Source organism: Globicephala melas, chromosome 13 (assembly GCF_963455315.2).
Source record: "Globicephala melas chromosome 13, mGloMel1.2, whole genome shotgun sequence".
In the NCBI taxonomy this organism is placed as follows: Eukaryota; Metazoa; Chordata; class Mammalia; order Artiodactyla; family Delphinidae; genus Globicephala; species Globicephala melas.
This window is the reverse complement of record NC_083326.1, coordinates 39,567,260-39,586,840: the sequence shown is the minus strand read 5'-3', so window position 1 is coordinate 39,586,840 and position 19,581 is coordinate 39,567,260. Positions and strand designations below refer to the sequence as shown.

General features: G+C 39.0%; 1 protein-coding gene across 6 annotated transcripts in view; it reads left to right on the top strand.

Moving 5' to 3' along the window:
- The window catches only part of LOC115863584 (zinc finger protein 271), a 51,036-nt gene extending 31,701 nt beyond the window's left edge, over nucleotides 1-19,335 (top strand). The window contains exons 1-3 of one of the 6 annotated variants that reach the window (XM_030876527.3): nucleotides 7,465-7,578; nucleotides 8,227-8,458; nucleotides 16,358-19,335. In XM_030876527.3, the coding sequence (XP_030732387.2) occupies nucleotides 8,359-8,458; nucleotides 16,358-18,369 (2,112 nt within the window). In that variant the 5' untranslated portion in view covers nucleotides 7,465-7,578; nucleotides 8,227-8,358 and the 3' untranslated portion in view covers nucleotides 18,370-19,335. The other 5 variants (XR_011377977.1, XR_011377978.1, XM_030876526.3 and 2 more) reach the window with 5 other exon arrangements.
- The last annotated feature ends 246 nt before the right edge of the window (nucleotides 19,336-19,581 follow it).

Below are 19,581 nucleotides of genomic sequence, written 5' to 3'. Positions count from 1 at the left end.
TATCTGACAGTACTTTGTAGAAAGGATTAAAGGGCAAAAAAGAGGAGAGGCGGTTAAAAATGTGAACTTAGCAAGATTTGCTAGTATCTGAAAATATGATTGAAGATGGGGAAGGGAATGACATTACCAAGGGAGATCTTATGGAAAATAAACAGGGAATTATGAAATACTAGTACCTGGGGGTGGGAAGAGGAAGAGTTGGTAAAGAAGAGGGGCTTCTCAGAGAAGTTGGGCCCAGCTGGATCAAACATCAAAGCCAGGAGAGCATCTCAGGAGAGGGAACAGGTGACTAGGAGTTGTGCCAGAGAGCTGGAGATGATGAGAACTAAGGTGATGCTGGAATTAAGGCGAAGGGCAGAAGAAGGGTCAGAGAGAGATGTTACCTGAGGAATGTCCTTGCCAGGGGTTAAGAAGTGTATGGTAAGGCCCTGAGAATAGATAATAATTCCTTTTAAGAAATGTGATAATGCAGGAAGGAAAAAGAGAGGACACTGGTTGGTCTAGGCAACAGGATTGAAAGGTGTTTCTTTGTTTTCTGAGGAGGGTAGAGACCTAATTATATTTGTAGAAAAAAGGTAAAGTGTGAATGGGGAGAAAAATTGAAGATAAAAGAAAAGAGGAATAGCTGACAGGGCGAGAATAAGACTGGATAGGTCTCAGAAAATAAGATGAAGCATTATAATAAAAAATGGTGCATTTGGTCTATGTTGTCATGCTTTGAGTGCAGACCAGCCAAGTAGTATCAGTTAGTAATGCTGATTTTACCAGTAAATATGTGCATGTACCGTTTGTTGAATTGTCACAAACTGAACACACTCATGTTACTAGCACTCAGATAAAAAAACAGAATATTATCAGTCCTTAGAAAACCCCCTTGTGCTCTCCTCAAGCCGCTACCCTCCTCTAGCCCTGAAAGATAGACTACACTGAACATTGAGCACGATAGGTTGGCCTTGCCTATTTTTGTATTTTATATAAATGGAACTCAATATGCACTCTTTTAAGTCAGACTTCAACATTGTTTGTGAAATTTGTTCATATTGTTTTATAGATATACACTGTACATTTTCACTTCTAATAATATTATATTGTGTGATTATGCCAACACTCAGACATTTTATTATTGGTGAACATTATTCAGAGTGAAGTATTTAAGTCTCTAAGTACATTAATTTATTTTTGAATATTAAACCAACCTTGTATTACTAAGATAAATTCTACTTGATTATGGTGTATAATTTATTAATATATTAAGGAATTTAATTTACTATTGTTTGATTGAGATATTTGTGTCCATATTGTTAGAGGTATTGGTCTGTAGTTTTCTTTTCCTATGATGTCTTTGCTGGCTTTGGTATCAGAGTAATTACTGGCCCCACTTATTTTCTGGGAGAGATTGTGAAGGATTGGTATTATTCTTAAACTGTTTGATAGAATTCACTAGTGAAGTCATCTGAGCCTGTGCTTTTGTGCTTTACTTTGATAGAAAAATTTTTATCACTAACTCAATTTCTTTACTTTTCATATATTTATTCACAGTTTCTATTTCTTTTCCAGTCAGTTTTAGTAATTTGTATATTTCTAGTAATTTGCCCATTTCACTTATGTTGTGTAATGTGTTGGCATAACAATAATCCCTTTAAATCTCTATAGGGTTGGTAGTGATGTCCCCTCTTTTCGGATTTTGTTAATCTCTCTTTTTTCTTCGGTCAGTCTAGTAAAGGCTTGTCAATTTTTGTTGGTATTTTCAAAGAACCAAATTTTGGTTTGTTTTTTTAAAATTGTTTTTCTGCTTTTTATTTCATTAATTACTACTCAAATCATTATTACTTCCTTCCTCCTGCTTGTTTTGGTTGTTGTTAAGTTTGCTCTTCATTTTTAAGTTTCTTAAGGTGGAAACTTAGGTTACTGATACGAGATTTTCTTTTCTAATATAGGCATTTCAAAGCTAAAAAATTTCCTCTAAGCACTGCTGTAGCTGCACCCTATAAAATTTTATATGTTGCATTTCATTTTCATTCAGCATAAAACATTTTCTAATTTCCCTTGTGATTTCTTCTTTGAACCATAGGTTATTTAGATATGGGTTGTTTAATTTCTAAATATTTTAGAGTTCCCAAATTACTCTGTGGCTTGATATGCCCTCTGGGTCAGTGAAAACACTATCAACCCCAGTCTCTGGGCCACATAGGTCCCATTGGCCCCTGAGCCACTCTCAGCTGAGGTGGCCTTGGTGTCTCAGCCCTCAGTAGTGGACCCACCCTCTGGGTAGTCCATTCCCTGGATGTAGAATCCCAGAAGTCTGACAGCTTTCCTTTATTTTGTCCTGTCTCTGTCAGGAATTTCCCTGGTTGTCCAGTGCTTAAGACCCTGCGCTTCCACTGCAGGGGGCGTGGGTTCAATCCCTGGTCAGGGAGCTAGAATCCTGCATGCCCTGCAGCACAGCCAAAAAAAAAAAAAAATTCGGTCCAAGATGGCGGTGTTGTTTCTGGTGCTATAACATTCTCAAGAGCCACGTTGGTCTTCCATGGATATCAGGGGATCCACACAATTGGATACAAGGGTCCTCCACAGATCCTTCCTATGGATAACCCCATTTCTATTCCTGGTTTCTGTTGAGATGGTTGATTGGATCCATGAATCACACATCCAACCTCTTCACCAAAAGGTTGTCCAGCTACACTTATGGCCTTGTCTCCAGAGCATGCTATCTGTGTAGGCTGAGGATTTTCCTAATCATCAAGTACTGATTCCTTTTTGCTTAACAGTTCCTTCCTCAATTTATCTCTTCCTCTCACATTTTACTATAATCAGCAAGGAAAAAACATCAAGCCCCACTTTACACATTTTGCTTGGAAATATCCTCAGTTAATTACCCAAGGTCATCACAAGTTCTGTTTTCTGTCCAACAGCAGAATATGATTCAGCAAAGTTTCTGCTACTTTCTAACATCTATCACCTTTCTCCAGTTTCCAGTAATGTTTTCTTCATTTCTGCCTAAGACCTCTTTTTTGGCCACGCCGCGTGGCTTGTGGGATCTTAGTTCCCAGACCAGGGGTTGAACCTGGGCCCCAGCTGTGAAAGTGCTGAGTTCTAACTACTAGATGGCCAGGGAATTCCCCCCACCAGAAGTTTTTTTTTTTTTAATTTTTATTGGAGTATAGTTGCTTCACAATGTTGTAATAGCTTCCACTGCACAGCAAAATGAATCAGCCATACATACACATATATCCCCTCCCTTTTGGACTTCCCTCCCATTTAGGTCACCACAGTGCATTAAGCAGAGTTCCCTGTGCTATACAGTATGTTCTCATTAGTTCTCTATTTTATACATAGTATCAGTAGTGTATATGTGTCAGTCCCAATCTCCCAGTTCCTCCCATCCCCCCTTCCCCCTTGGTATCCATACATTTGTTCTCTACATCTGTGTCTCTAGTTCTGCTTTGCAAATAAGGTCATCTATACCATTTTTCTAGATTCCACATATATGCAGTAATATACGATATTTGTTTTTCTCTTTCTGACTTCACTCTGTATAGAAGTATTTTTTTAATGCTCATTATTTCTAGCAAAATTCTGTTCATGACAATATATGTATTCTCTAAGATGACAGAGGATTCCTCTACTGTCCTTTTCACTTCCTTCTGAGACCCTGCCAAAGTCACCTTTAATGTCCGTATTTCTACCAACAATCTCTTCAAGGCAACCTAGACTTTTTGTATCATGAGCCTCAAAACTCTTCTAACTTCTAGCCATTACCCAATTCTAAAGCCACATCTACATTTTTAGGTATTTGTTAAAGCAGCACCCCATTTCTGGTACCACAGACAGAGTGGTTTAATACAACAAAAATTGATTCTGTCACAGTCTGGAGGTTAGAAATCCAAAATCAAAGGTGCTGGCAAGGGCCATGCTCCTCTGAAGGCTCTGGGGAAGGACTGGTTCCATGCCTGTCTCCTAACTTCAGGTGGTTGCTGCCGTCCTTGGCGTTGTTTCCCTTATGGACGCATCACTTCAGTCTCTGCCTCCACATTCACATAGCATCCTCCTCTCTCTGTGAGTCCCCTCTGTGTCTGAATTCATCTCTTCGTATATGGATACCAGTCATTGGATTAGGGCCCACCTTAAACCAGTATGACTTCATCTTTACTTGATTACATCTGCAAAGACCCTATTTTCAAATAAAGTCACATTCTCAGGTAACAGAGGTTAGGAGTTGAACATATCTTTTGGGGGGGGGGACACAATTCAACACAACAGTGTGGTAAGTACAAACTAAGAGTTGTTTAAACCACTGTGACTTGGTTTTGAAGTTGAAGACTTCAAATTGTTGCCAATGACCTCATTTGATTGAAGACAAAAGAAATGATTTGATCTGAATTCAACACTAAAGGTCTTGGAGAATTCTAGTGCTTCTGATACAAGCCTACCCATCTCTGCAAAGTGAACCTAGGGAACTCTGATTATATTGGCCATTATTTCCCCTTCTGAATCTGAGTTTTCAGCACTTGTTCTGTTTTTGAAAAGTCAAAGTCAATTGGACACGCACATTAACATTTCAAAGGTGTTGTATTGTTGTAATTCAGGTGTCTTATTCAAAACAAACAGCAGCAGCCTACTCATTAATACATACTTGATCAAAACGAAAGTTAATTTTTTTAAATTTGCCTTCACAATTTGGATTTATATCCCTTTTTTACCTAAACCTAGAGATTGAGTTTTAAGTTGAGGTTCATTCTTTGTGAAGATTGCTTATATAGTCTAAGTATTGAAGGAAATTAATTTCCAATGCATTGTAATACATGGTAAGCAAAAGTTCTCATGTAGGTCTTCATGTTCAACTTTCTGAGGAAGAGGTCCATAGTTTTCATCATATTCTCAAAGGAATTATATTATCTCAAAGATTAAGAACCACTACTCTACAAACCATGCCTAAATCAGACATATGTTAGTTTGGCCTAGTTTCTCCCAAGAGGAAATGGAATAGGAAATAGAAATCAGGTAGAATATTGGGGGTCGGGGGTAACATATCAGTTTCATTCTTGAGGCTCTGATATCATTTTCATGCCTGTATTACCACCCCGATCTCTCTGGAAACCTCTGAATGTCTTTTACCTTACTGAGATGAGCCTCTTCAGTGTCAGCTGGAGTGGACCACAGTTGGGTCTAGGTTTGTTCTGGCCAATCCATCGAACTGTTGAACTCCAAGCTGGTTTCTCAGACTCACTCACAGAATGTAACATCTCTGGTAGGACTCCACAAAGCAACAAATCTAGCATAATCTGAAAGAACAGTTTGGTTTTCTTGGTTAAACACCCAGAAAATTTATGTTCACTTCATCACTTCTGGGTAAAAGATTAACAAAACCCTTACATTTGTACGTGAGAATTAACCTTTGGTTGACTTTCCCATTCTCTTTTACTGGAAACCTATTACAAGTATGTCAGCTGTGGCATTCTCATACACTGTTGGTGGGAATGCACAATGATTCAGCCACTCTGAAAAGCAGTGTAGCAGTTTCTTAAAATGTTAAACATACACTTAACCAGGAAAGAGAAAAAAGCATATGTCCATATAAAGACTTGTACACAAATGTTCATAACACCTTTATTCGTAATAGTGAAAAAACTATAAATAACCCAAATGCCCATCAGCTGGTGAATGGATAAACAAATTGTGGTGTGTACATCCAATGGAATATTATTCAGCAACAAAAAGGAGGAGTGGACTATTGATACACACAGCAAGATAGACAAATCACAAAATAATAATGCTTAGAAAGAAGTCTGAGTTCAAAACAGAGTGCATTCTGTTTGATTCCATTTAAATAACTCTCTAGAAAATGCTAATTAATCTATAGTAACAGAAAGCAGAACAGTGGTTGGGGGCTGTGGTAGGAAAGGGAGGGATTATCAAGGGAAGGAGGAAACTTTTGGGGATGTGGTCACAATTTTCATTGTGGTGATGGTTTCACAGTTGTATACATATGACAAAATTTACCAAATTGTATACTTTAAATATTTGCTGATTATTGTATGCCTGTTATACATCAGTAAAGCTATTTTTTAAAAAGCATCTGTACTCCCTACTTGGGAGGGCTGGACACAAACGAGCTCCTTACATTTTATCAGGGTCTCATTCACACATCCCTAAGATTTCATAAATCAGAACAGGGTCTTAGGCTGGAACAGAAAACCCTCTTCCTCTACCTCAATCATTACTTCAGCCAGTCACCATTTTCTCAAACCTATACCTTTTCCTCCGACATCTTAACCCAAGTCACATGTCTCACCGGTCTCAATACTTCTATTATTTCTTATTTCTATATCTTCCCCCCCTGCCCCCCACCCTTATTTCCCAAGATATTTCCAAGGAAACAGCAATATCCTTTCCTACCCTGATGCCCTCCCCCACCCCCTTTCAGGTCCTTCTCACCCTGATCCTTTAGCCACAATGAGGATTGTATTGGCAAGCAAACATTTTAGGAGACCCCATGGCCTTTCTTGATAGCAAAGTAGGTGAAAATCCAGCTTCGCAGCAATTTAGGGATTAATTCCTGAGCATTGTTTATTTTTAAGGCAGTGGTTCTCAAAGTGTGGTCCCAGGACCAGCAGCATCAGGATCACCTGAGAACCTGGGCTCTCATGACAGACTTACTGATTCTAAACCGGCGTGGGGCCCAGAAATCAGTATTTTATTAGAGGCATGCCACTGTGCTGGGGGGAAAACCAGAGAGGACAGGAAGAAAGTTAGAATGGAAGCACACCAGCGAATCTGATTGACAGGTTTGGGGTTGGGTGGGTGGGGGAAGGGATTAAAAAAAAAAGAGAGAGATAATTAAGGAAGAACTCATTTTGTAGTCAGAAAACCTACCCTGCCCCCAGGGAGCTTTCTAGAAAGATGTTTTCTGACATTCACGTCAAGAATTGGCAGATAGGGGGACTTCCCTGGTGGCGCGGTGGTTAAGAATCCGCCTGCCAATGCAGGGAACACAGGTTCGATCCGTGGTCTGGGAAGATCCCACATGCCGCGGAGCAACTAAGCTCGTGCACCACAACTACTGAGCCTGTGCTCTAAAGCCCGCGAGCCACAACTACTGAAGCCTTCATGCCTAGAGCCCGTGCTCCGCAACAAGAGAAGCCACCGCGATGAGAAGCCTGCGCACCGCAAGGAAGAGTAGCCCCCGCTCGCCCGCGACAAAGCCCGCTCACAGTAACGAAGACCCAACGCAGCCAAAATAATTCATTTTTAAAAATCCGAAGTGATTAAGTTATGTGTGTGCATGTATATATACACACACACACACGTATTTAAAAAAAAAAAAAAAAGGAATTGGAAGATAGTGCCAGCCAGGCCCCTAGCTACGGCTCCGCTAGGGCCAGATCCGCAGCTGTTCAGGGTTAAATCTCGGCAACTCCCGGCCCCCAGCTCACCTCGCCGCCCCCCGCCCCGCGCGTGCGCACGTGCGAAGCTACGCGCCATAGAGCTGAGCAATCCTCCCAGATTCCTAGAGCGGTCGGCGGTGATGGCCGGTTTACAGGGTGTGAGGCTTGACGGTGACTTAGAGAATACATCGAGGTATGGGTGATGTCGGCTCACGGAAGGCGGAGGAACTCGGGTGATCTGCCCTCCCCAGCGGCCTTGCAGCGCCACCGGGGAACCGTATGCTGTTTCTTGAGTCCGTGGGGGGTCGAGGCTGCCGACGTGGCCCCCAGGCGCGGCTCCTGGGCACTGCGAGCTGGTCGGTTCTCGGCCTGGTGTGCTTTTGGTACGCGGTCAGCCCTTGACTAGCGTTGGGTTCAGCTGAATGAACACCAGAAACTTTGGGGGCGGGTGGAATCCAGAGCTTGCATGCATTCACACGAATCAGCGGACGAATGCGTGAGTGTGATAAGAACGGAAGGAGGGAGAGACAGATCATGATGATGGATCAGTAGTGTCATTTCGGTGTAGAAGGGGCAGCGAATAACATAGAGCTAGCTAATCGCTAGGGCAAAATTCTGAAATTCCCTCCCCTGCCTTATCTTTACAGTTATATCCTGATTTTGGTAGCATTAACCCCCTGATTATCTTTGAAGATCTCTAGGTTTGGAATGGAGAATGTATGTCCAAGAGGGGTGATGCCTGACTCCTGAATGATAGGGAAAGAAGCGTAGTAAATTTGAAAGAAAAGCGCTTGAAAGTTAAATGAGATTTTGTTTTCTCTTTAACTTCTTTTATATCTAGAGGATGCTCCTGGTGGTCTAGTCTCAGGACTTATATCTCCAGTCTCCGCAATGATTCCCTTCCAAGTCCAGTGGTGCCCAGTTGCCTCCAGGTCTCAGACTCCTACGTGGACAAGAAAAGCTTAGTGAGGAAATGGTAAATCTCCAGTTGCTCCCTGAGGTGTCAAGTGTCCAGTGGCAGTCTATGGAGATCCAATTCAATTATGAAGCTCAAGAACACTACCTTCTGTCAGGTGAGAAGCAGTGTGTATCTTTCTTAGTGGTTTGGGTGGGTTGGGGGGTGGGCGCCGTGTTACCTTGCTATGTTAGTGTCTTCAAGTGCTATTGGTATGCCTCATTGCCTACCCCTCACTGTATTATGCAGTACCATTTCTTTTGTGCTCCAAGCCCATGGCTTTATTGTACATTCTGTCAATCAAATTCTCTTGGTTTTCCTTCCTCTCCTTAAGTACCCAGTGTCATCCATTTTTCCCATTATAATCACCTTATTACCAATCTGTCAGTGTTTGGTATTTGCCCTTTAAAATCTTTTCAAGTCATCTTTCTCATGTACTGTTGGGGCATAGTTAAAAGTTTTGGAGTCTGACACCTGGATTCAAATACTAGCTTTGTCATTTACTAGCTTCAGTAAGTTACTTACATTTTTTAAAAATAATCCTGTTTCCTCACTTTATAAGTGTATAATAACTCATACCTTGGAAGTTATTTTGAGGGTTGTGTCTATCTATTACTCCATAATAAAGGACCCCAAAACTTAGTGACCTAAAACACTAAGACATTTTTCAACCATGTTATTTTCTTATGGTTCTGTAGGTCATTGGCTTGGGCTGGGTTCAGCTGGGCAGTTTTCTTCTGGAATCACTCATGCTCAACTAGGGCCAGGGTCTATGTTGGTATCAATCATAACATGTCCAGCTGTTGGTGCTGGCTATAGCTTGGGTCATGTATCTCCGGCAGGCTAGCCTAGACTTCTTCACGGGGCAGCTAGTCTTTAAAAAGAGAGAGGGATGCTAAGCACTTTTCTAACCTGTGTTTGCGTTACATTTGTTATTATCTCATTGACCAAAGCAAGTCACATAACCAATTCCAGAGTCATTGTGGGAGAAAACCACACAAGGATATATATATTAGGAGATAGGATCATTGGGGTCCATTACTATTATAACAGATACCACAAGCACTAGATAAGATTCCATATATACGGCTCTGAGCAGATACCTGGCTGGTAGTAAATTCTTTACGAATGGTAGTCACTGTTATTTTTAGTAAGATAATCTTGGTGCTGACTTTGTTCAGATGTTCTGCAGGCTCTCATTTCCACATCATATTTTGCTGCTTTTTGATTTTGGTCTTTCCATTACTGCTGTTTTGCCTATGAAATTAACCTGTTGTTCTTTTCTTTTACTCTAAATCTTTTGCCTGTCTTTAGTTTTGGAGTATCTTTTTTTTTTTCGTACGCGGGCCTCTCACTGTTGTGACCTCTCCCGTTGCGGAGCACAGGCTCCGGACGTGCAGGCTCAGCGGCCATGGCTCACGGGCCCAGCCGCTCCACAGCATGTGGGATCCTCCCGGACCAGGGTACGAACCCGCGTCCCCCGCATCGTCAAGTGGACTCTCAACCACTGCGCCACCAGGGAAGCGCTGGAGTATCTTTTATTTTATTTTATTTAGTTTCTCTCTCCTGTATTTAGAATTTGTTTTTCCTTAAGAGTCTATTCTAAGGCATCTAGCTGTCTTCTTTCCTGAGAATCACTGCCTCCTCCTTGTTGTTTTACTTAAATTGACATACATACTATATGTGTTTGTGTCTCTTAGAATGTGTATAAAATACTTTTTTTATGATAAAGAAATATAATTATATTAAAGTGCATTTATAAAATATAGAAAGGCACAAAATAGAAATTTTAATAACCTACAACTCCACCATTTAGAGGTAGTCACTGGATACATTAATACATTAATGTATCCTTCAAATCATTTAATTAACTGTTCAACAAATATTTATTGTTGATAAATGTTTATTAGTTCATAAGATCATAGCTTATTAATGATTATTAACCATTAATAATAATATTATTAGTTACTGAGGGTTTACTTTGTATCAGCCACTGTTCTAAGTTCTGGGGATGTAGCAGTGAACTAATCAGAGAAGCCTTTGCCCTCAAGGACTTTACATTCTAGTAGGGGAAATAGGAAATATATAAGTATACAGTGTAGTGTCAGATAGTGATAATGGTTATATAAGATGTATCAGTCAGGATTCTGGCAGGAAACAGATGGCTCATTCAAATTGGGTAATTCAAAGTTTCATAAAGAGGATGGGAAGGATTACAGAAATCAACAAGGGATGGAGAACAGCATACGCAAAGCCTAAGCTGATAGTCGTAACTATCCTCTCCCATCACCCACTCCATATTGCCCTTACCTTCTGCCAGAATCTCAGTGGCACAGAGTTCTTTATCTAGTCAAATAAAATAAACCTTTTCTAGATGACCTGAGTCCTTGGTGATCCTGTCTCTTTCAGGTTACTTCCGTGAACCATTGACTGGGCCTATTAGACATGAGAGAACTACGAGGCACCCCCACTGAGTCCTCTGAGTTCCAGTAGCAGCAACCATTTCCCCACTGGTGATTGGTATCAGTCATTCTGGCCGGTAGAGGGACCCCATCTCTGCGGGCTGGTTTGGCAGTTTAAGGAGCCCAAAATGCTGAAGCAGGAAGCAGTCTCAACTTCAAATTTAACAAAATTATGACTTTGTCCCATGGTAGAAGTATTTTTCCTTTGAGAATCAGAACCCTGAACCCACCAAGCCCAAGATCATAGGGATAGGAAGCAAAAATAATATAAGTGGATTATGAGGTATATAGTAAGAAGAGACATTATTATTTTCTCTACCACCCTTCGTTCCTATACCCATGTATTATGGCCATGGGGGAGACAACACTGTTTATCACCCTTTAGTTTAATGCGTATATTGCATCCTGTATGACAGCACCCCAAACTTATCAAGGTGTTGTTGTCTAGCTTGTACTGTAACTAAGCCTACATTTAATCATTCCACCATTATCACAATCCACTTACCTCTGGATGATGGGACATGTGGTAAGACCCATGAATTATATGTGTATTAGATCATTGCTTAACTTCCTTCCCTGTAAAATGACTCCTTTGGAGGTAATATTATAGAGAGTACCATGATAATATATACGGCATTCTCTTAAGTCAATGCAAATTTGTATCTAGACTATGTATTTAGTCCTTTGAAGTTGCTGCCCTTTCCATAATAAAAGGGGTCAGATGTAATAAATCTGTCCCCAAGTGGCTAGCTGTTTCCTCTCTAGGGAATGGTACCTTATTAGGGCCTTAGCAGTTGGCTACTTGGGCACATAGCAATGATTATAGGCATATCAATCTTGATAAGTGGAGGTCCGTATTGTTGAGCCCATATATAGCCTCCATCCCTGCTGCCATGACCTCTTTGTACATGAGTCCATTGGGCAAACATTGGTAAAAAGGCTGATTAACATTCATAATATAGATCACCAAGTCCATCCTTCTGATTGAGAGTCTTCTCCACAGTGGATGCCCTTTGGTGAGGATTCACATGGGCCACAAACATAGTCATTCTTTGGTTTATCCTCATACTTTTCCTCCAGAATTCTTATTTCTTGTCTTCCAATCTTGTTCTTTCCAGGTACCTAACTAATCAAATAACCCATTAGTCACTATCCATGGATCAGTATATACATGTGTCTTAGACTATATTGCCTTCCATGGAAAGTAGACCACCAGGTGTATACCTGAAATTCTGCCCACTGGAAGGATTTGCCTTTACCAGCATGTTTAAGGCCACCCCTGAGTAGGGGTGTAAGTGAAAGGTACTCACTTTCAGGTGGTGCCCACACACTGGGCAGGCCCATCTACAAACCAGTTCTGTACATTTTCCTCCTCTGTTAACTGGTAATAGGGAATTCCCATAGGGCCATGAATATAGGTTGAGGGGGAGAGGTAGTGGAGCAGTAGGAACAAGTACCATGGGAATCTGAGTCACTAGCACATGGAATATACTTGTCTTCCAGATATGCTTTTATAATGGAATACTGGTTTGTATGTTCAGTTTTATGAATTGATGGGTCAAATAACAACTAATACATAGTGGTCAGTTTGCAATAGTTATTTGGTGCCCTGTGGTCAAGCATTAAGTTTCTGTTAGTGCCCAAAAGCAAGCCAGGATCTGCTTTTCACTTAGAAAATTGTTGGCAGAAGACAGTATGGCCTTACTCCAGTGTGGTTCTCTTATAGAGGCTTGCAAGAGGCTTCATACAGCAACCGTGACTGCTGCAGACACTTCCAATACCATTGGTTATCCTGGTTAATAAGGGTCATGTGACAGGACAGCTTGCATTGCAACATGGTCCTACTGCAGAACGTTTTTTTACTCTAAGCCTCACTCAAAAGTAGCAACTGTGCAAGTTACTCAAATTGGTCATTTCAGCACATTTACTGTGGTATCTGTTGCCTCAAAAATGCAGGGCCCACCAACATTGTGCCTTTCTGAGGTGGTAACAGTTGGTTAGAGAGATAACCAAAGTGAAAGCATAAGCCATGTAACCATCTGAGAGAAGAGTCTTCCAGGTGGAGGGAATAGCAAAAGTCAGAGGCCCATAGATATAGCAGGAACAGAGTAATAAGCCTGGGGTAGACATGTGATAGGGGTGGTTTAGAATGAAATGAGGGCAGAGAGAAAGAAAGGGACCAGATCATATGGAACCTTCTAAGTCACGGTAAGGACTTAGAATTTATTCCCAGTGAAATGGGAAACCATTGGAACTCTTTACACAGGATAACATGTAAAGATCACTCTGACTGTTGTATGGAGAGCAGGAGAAAGGTAAGTTAGCAGGAAGAAAGCAAATGATTTAAGAGAGTAGTCAACTATGTCAAACAAATCAAGAATAAGATTGAAAATTGACCACTGGATTTGTCAAGATAAAGCATATTAGGGACTTTAATAAGTGCAGTTTTGATGGAGTTACGGAGATAAAAGCCTGATTGCACTGGGTTAAAAAGAGAATAGACTTGATGTTGGTTAGAATATAGAGCAATGTGAACTATATACACCTGATGGAAGTGTGAATTGGCTTAACCACTTTGGAAAAGTCTAGTTGAAGACCTAACAGTTCTGATCCTAAATTTATATAACGTAGAGAAACATTTGGATATGTGTATCAAGATAGACGTACCAGCATATTCATATCAGCATTGTTTGAAATAGCAAAATGTTCTTATCCATTGAAGAAGAATGGATAAATCACTTGTGGTGTATGTCACACTATAATAGTGAACATGAATGGACTACAGCTACACACATGACTGTGGATGAATCTTCCAAACATAATGTTGAGTAAAAAAACAAGTCACAGAATACGTGTGGTATGATTCCATAAATGTATAAAGTTAAAAAACATGCTGTATTTGCCTGCTAGGGCTATAACAAAACCACAGACTAGGTGGCTTAAACAACACAAATTTGTTTTCTCAGTTCTGTGCATTAATTTTAGTCATCTATGCTTTGCTTTCTTCTAGAAGTATTATAGTTTTAGCTTTTATATTTAGGTTTATATTACATTTCTAGTTAATTTTTGTGTATAGCATAAAGAAAGAGTCAGAGTTAATTTTTGTTATTATGATATCCAGTTGTAACACTTTTTTTGAAAAGAGACTACCCTTTCACCCTTGAATTATATGGGCAACTTTGTTGAAGGTCAGTTGTACATATATGTTTGGATCTATTTATAGACTCTGTTCTGTTCCATTAATGGATATGTCTATCCTATGCCAGTACCTCGCTGCCTTGATTACTGTAGCTTTGTAGTAAAGCTTGAAATCAGGGAGTATAAGCTCTCTAATTTTGTTCTTCTTTTTCAAAATTGTTTAGACCCTTCTCTGCCTTTCTACACAAAGTTTAGAATCGGTTTGTCAGTTTCTATGAAGAGCCCTGCGGAGATTTTGATTGGGGTTGCATTGAATCCATAGATCAGTTTGGGGAGAATTTCATCACTTTAACAATATTAAATCTTCCTATACGTAAATGATGGCATATATTTCTATTTATTAGATCTTTAATTTCTCTCAGCAACATTTTGTAGTTTTCATTATGCAGATACTGCACATATTTCATTGAATTTGTTTCTAATTATTTCATTTTTTTGGTGCAATTGAAAAAAATTGTTTTTAATTTTAGGTTCTAATTGTTCATTGCTAGTATACAGAAATAAAATCAGGTTTTGTGTATTGCACTAATAAAACCATTTACGAGTTCTAATAACTTTTTAAAGACACTTTAGTATTTTCTGTATACGTGACTGCATAGTCTATAAGACAGTTTGACTTCTTGTATGCCTCATTTATTTTTCATGTCATATTGCATTTACTATGAATATTGAGTAAAAGTTGTACAATATTGAATAAATGTAGTTAAGAGAGGGCATCCTTATTTTCCTCCCTTGTTCCTAGGACAAAAGCATTTAATGTTTAACCATTAAGTATGATGTTAGCTGTTGGTCTTTCTTTGCTTTTTATTGAAGTAGTTAATTTACATGTAACATAGTTGATGTTTGGATTTAAATGTGCCATCTTATTTTTTGTTATTTTCCCATATTTTGTTTCTTTTTTGTTTTTCTTTTTTCTCCCCTTGTGCCTAATTTAATTATGTTATCAAGTTTTTTATTTTTCTGTTTTTTTCTCTATTAGCTTATTGTTTATACATCCTTTTATTGTTATTTAATTGTCACCTAATAGCAGCCTTTCTCAAATGTGATTCTGTGAGAGAATTAAGCCAAAATGCTCTGAGGCATCCACTGTAAGTTACATGTTAATGTTTCTTCTGTACATCTATTGATTTACTTGCTATCTACCATCTTTGGGAGAATTAAGAAAACAGTCAGGCAAATTATTTTCTTTTTATTTTCTTGTGGAACCCTAGTTGAAAAAGGCTGCCTTAGAAGTTACAACATACACATTTGATTTATTACAGTTTATCTTAATTTATTATTTCTAGGATAACCCAAAGACCTTGTAATATTATAGTTCTATTTACCTCCCTCCTCTTGTGCTATTTTTGCCATATATTTTAACTCTACATATATATTGTAAAATCCATGAGACATTCATATTGCTTATATCATTCAGTACATACACATTTAGATTTACCGCAATACTTTACTTTTTCCAGTACCCTTTGCCTTTGGCAAAGAGGATAAGCCTCCACTTGGAGGCTTGGGATTTTGGACTCTAGCCCTTGAAATTAATCTTTGTCATGTTTTCAGCTCTCTAGACCATTTGCAGTCTGAGAATGGTGTGCCTTTTATAGTAAACACCACTTAATAATGGACTGATAGTCTCAAGAATTTCAATGGAGCGCCCATGTTCTCTACCATTACAGGCCTCTGGTATTGTTGAGCAGAGGAATAATCTCCTCAAAAATCAACTCAAAAGAGATTTCTGATCCTACCTCCCTAACCTTTTTCTGGTCCACATACCTTAGTAAGGAAGTTTGGTCACTGAATATGGCTGTTCCCAAAAGGATCATGTTTTCTAGGCCACTTCTTTCTAATAATCAGGGCAAAAGAGGTGGAGGACTATGTAGACCTCTTTTTGAAAATTCAGGCTTCTTTTCTAACCATTCCTGAGCTTAATGCTTCTTTCTTTCCACTAATGACAACATGTGACCAGCCTGGTTGGTATACACTCACAGTGACAGCCTGGCTGCCACTGCCTCCTCCTCCTCTCCCTCCCTTTCACCTCCTCCCCCACTCCTTCACCCAAGTATTCATTCATACTGCCTACTTTATATATGTCAGTAAGTTGTTTATGTGTTAGCTCTAATATAGTCAAACTTTCCTAATCACTGTAATTAGGTTTCAGTATTCCCAGATCTCCTGTGACAGACATATACAGAACATATCTGATAAGCCACTTCAATAGACGATTATCCATTACTTGTTGATTCTTCTTAGTTTCCCTCTCAGAAGATAATTTTCAGTATTTTCATAGGAAAATACTAATATATTTCACCTGAAACTTTCTTACAGTATGGAGAACATATTCCATTTATATTTTATTGTTCTAGATGGTGAGACTAAGGCCAAGGTTGGAGAGCTGGCTTCCGAGGAGGAAATTACAGCAAAAATTGAACCATTGACTGAAGAGTCTGGTAACCCCAGAGATGATGTTCTCCAGGATTCTGAATGCAGGGAATTCTGTGGATTTGGGGATAAATTCAATGAAAAGGATCAGAACCTCTTCAAAAGAAGACAATATAACTGTGATGAATGTGGGCAAAACTTTGCTTGTAGTACAGGCCTTATTAGGCATCAAAGAACCCATTGGGAGAAACCCTATGAATGTGATAAGTGTGGAAAGGCCTTTAATGTGAGCTCAGCCCTGGTTCTGCATCAGAGAATCCATACTGGGGAGAAACCCTATCCTTGTAATTGGTGTATTAAAAGTTTCCGTCGGAGCTCAGACCTTATTAAACATCAAAGAGTCCACACTGGTGAAAAACCTTACAAATGTGATGAATGTGGGAAAGCCTTCAGTCAGAGCTCTGATCTTATTATACATCAGAGAATACATACAGGAGAAAAACCCTATCAGTGCAGTCATTGTAGTAAAAGTTTTAGCCAGCGCTCAGACCTGGTTAAACATCAAAGAATACATACTGGAGAGAAGCCTTATACATGTAACCAGTGTAACAAACATTTTAGTCAGAGTTCTGATGTTATAAAACATCAAAGAATCCATACTGGTGAGAAACCATATAAATGTGATGTGTGTGGAAAAGCCTTCAGTCAGAGCTCAGATCTTATTCTACATCAGAGAATCCACACTGGAGAGAAACCATATCCATGTAATCAGTGTAGCAAAAGTTTCAGTCAGAACTCAGACCTTATTAAACATCGAAGGATCCACACTGGAGAGAAACCCTATAAATGTAATGAATGTGGGAAAGCTTTTAATCAGAGCTCAGTCCTTATTCTGCATCAGAGAATTCACACTGGAGAGAAACCCTATCCATGTAATCAGTGTAGCAAAACCTTCAGTAGACTTTCAGATCTTGTTAATCATCAACGAATTCACACTGGAGAGAAGCCTTACCCATGTAACCAGTGCAATAAAATGTTTAGTCGAAGATCAGACCTTATTAAACATCATAGAATTCATACAGGTGAGAAACCCTATGAATGTGATGAGTGTGGGAAAACCTTTAGTCAAAGCTCAAACCTTATTCTGCATCAGAGAATCCACACTGGAGAGAAACCCTATCCATGTAGCGATTGTACTAAAAGTTTTAGTCGTCGTTCAGACCTTGTGAAACATCAGAGAATACACACTGGAGAGAAACCGTATGCATGTAATCAGTGCAATAAAAGTTTTAGTCAAAGCTCAGACCTCACTAAACATCAGAGAGTACACTCTGGGGAAAAACCCTATCATTGTGATTGTTGTGAGAAAGCCTTCAGTCAGAGTTCTGACCTTATTCTTCATCAGAGAATTCACACTGGAGAAAAACCATATCCATGCACACAGTGCAGCAAAAGTTTCAGTCAGAACTCTGACCTTATCAAGCACCAGAGGATCCACACTGGGGAAAAACCATATAAATGTAATGAATGTGGGAAGGCTTTCAGTCAGTGCTCAGCTCTTGTCCTACATAAGAGGATCCACACTGGGGAGAAACCATATCCATGTGATCAATGTGGCAAAAGCTTTAGTCGACGCTCTGATCTTATTAACCATCAAAGAAGCCACACTAATGAAAATCCATATAAATGTGATGTGTCTGGGAAAGCCTTTAGCGCATGCACTGATCTTACTGAACACCAGGGAATCCACATTGGAGAGAAACCCCACAGGTGTGTTCAGTGCAGCAGAAATTTTAGCCAACTCTCTGATCTTATTAATCATGAGAAAGTCCATTCTGGGGAAGACACTCTAAATGTGATGAATATGGGAAAACCTTTAGTGTATACACCAACTTTATTCAGTACCAGAGACACTCTGCCAGAAAAAAATCTTATGAACGCTATGGATGATTATGAAAAAGGTTTTAATCAATGCTCAACTCTTGTGCTACATTAAAAAAGACCACACACACTAGAGAGAAAACATATTAATTCAATTTTTATAATGAAAGTTTAACTCAGAGCTCAGACATTACTAAAGAAAAATTCTGAGGAGGAATCCTGTGAGTTGTTGGAAAAACCCTCAATGTGAAAAAATTTTTACTGAATGTCAGAAACAATGGAAAAAAATTCTATCTGCTGTAATGTAAGAAAAGCTCTAGTCTTTTATTCAAATACTGCACAAGAGGAAAGTTTTATCATTATAAGAAATGTCTAACCAAATTAATGCAGAACCTTATCAGATATTGTAAAAACCAGTGTGGTGTTGTGTGCAATCAGAAGGAAATGTATTAGTGTTATAATCTCAAACCTTTTGTGAGCCCAGATCACCTATTGCATATCACAGAAGTTATTTTAGCGAATGTAGGGAAAATTTAAACCCTTCCCATATCTTAATTGGCATTCACTCTGATAATTCGCATACCACTTATCTCCTGAAAGCTGGAGAATCCTACCTTATGCAAACATTAGTTATTAAATTCCCTCTGTGTGAACATGCTATGCTATTCTGGAATTAAACTTATTAACTGCATAACTCTAGTGCCCCATTTTCTGAAATATCCTTTTTTTTGTGGGGGTGGCCAAGTTTTGGTCTTCCTAGTGAGCATGAGTTTTCAAGTTCCTGTGGTGTTCACAGCAAACATGAATTTATTTTGCCTTAATAATGTAGCCCATCCATAAACTTTAGTGGTTTGGAATTACTTCTTCAACACTACCATTTAATTACAGTTTCTAAATATGTGAAACAATTTTTTAAAAAATAATTCCATATGTTAAAGTGTGAATATTTCTCTACTACTATGTTTATCCTGTCTGTCATCTATAGATTGAACAAAAATGTTAGCTAAAGTAACACCCACATGACTAATTGATATTGCATATTCTGTCTAAAAATAAAAAGACCTATTGATCTTTTTTTTAATGGCAACATTCATCAGACTTTGTTTTGTTTGTTGATTTCTGACATATATATTGATAATATGCCATGTGTACACAATGTTTTCAACTGAAAAACAAATAGTTTTTAAAAATAAGAAAAATTGTCTTTGTGGTATTAACCATTTGTTAAAATCCTGCTACTGTCATTTACTTTGACTATCCCCCATAATTATCCAATTAATATTTTAATTTAACATACATTGTTAAATTATTATGTGCAAGGCATTTT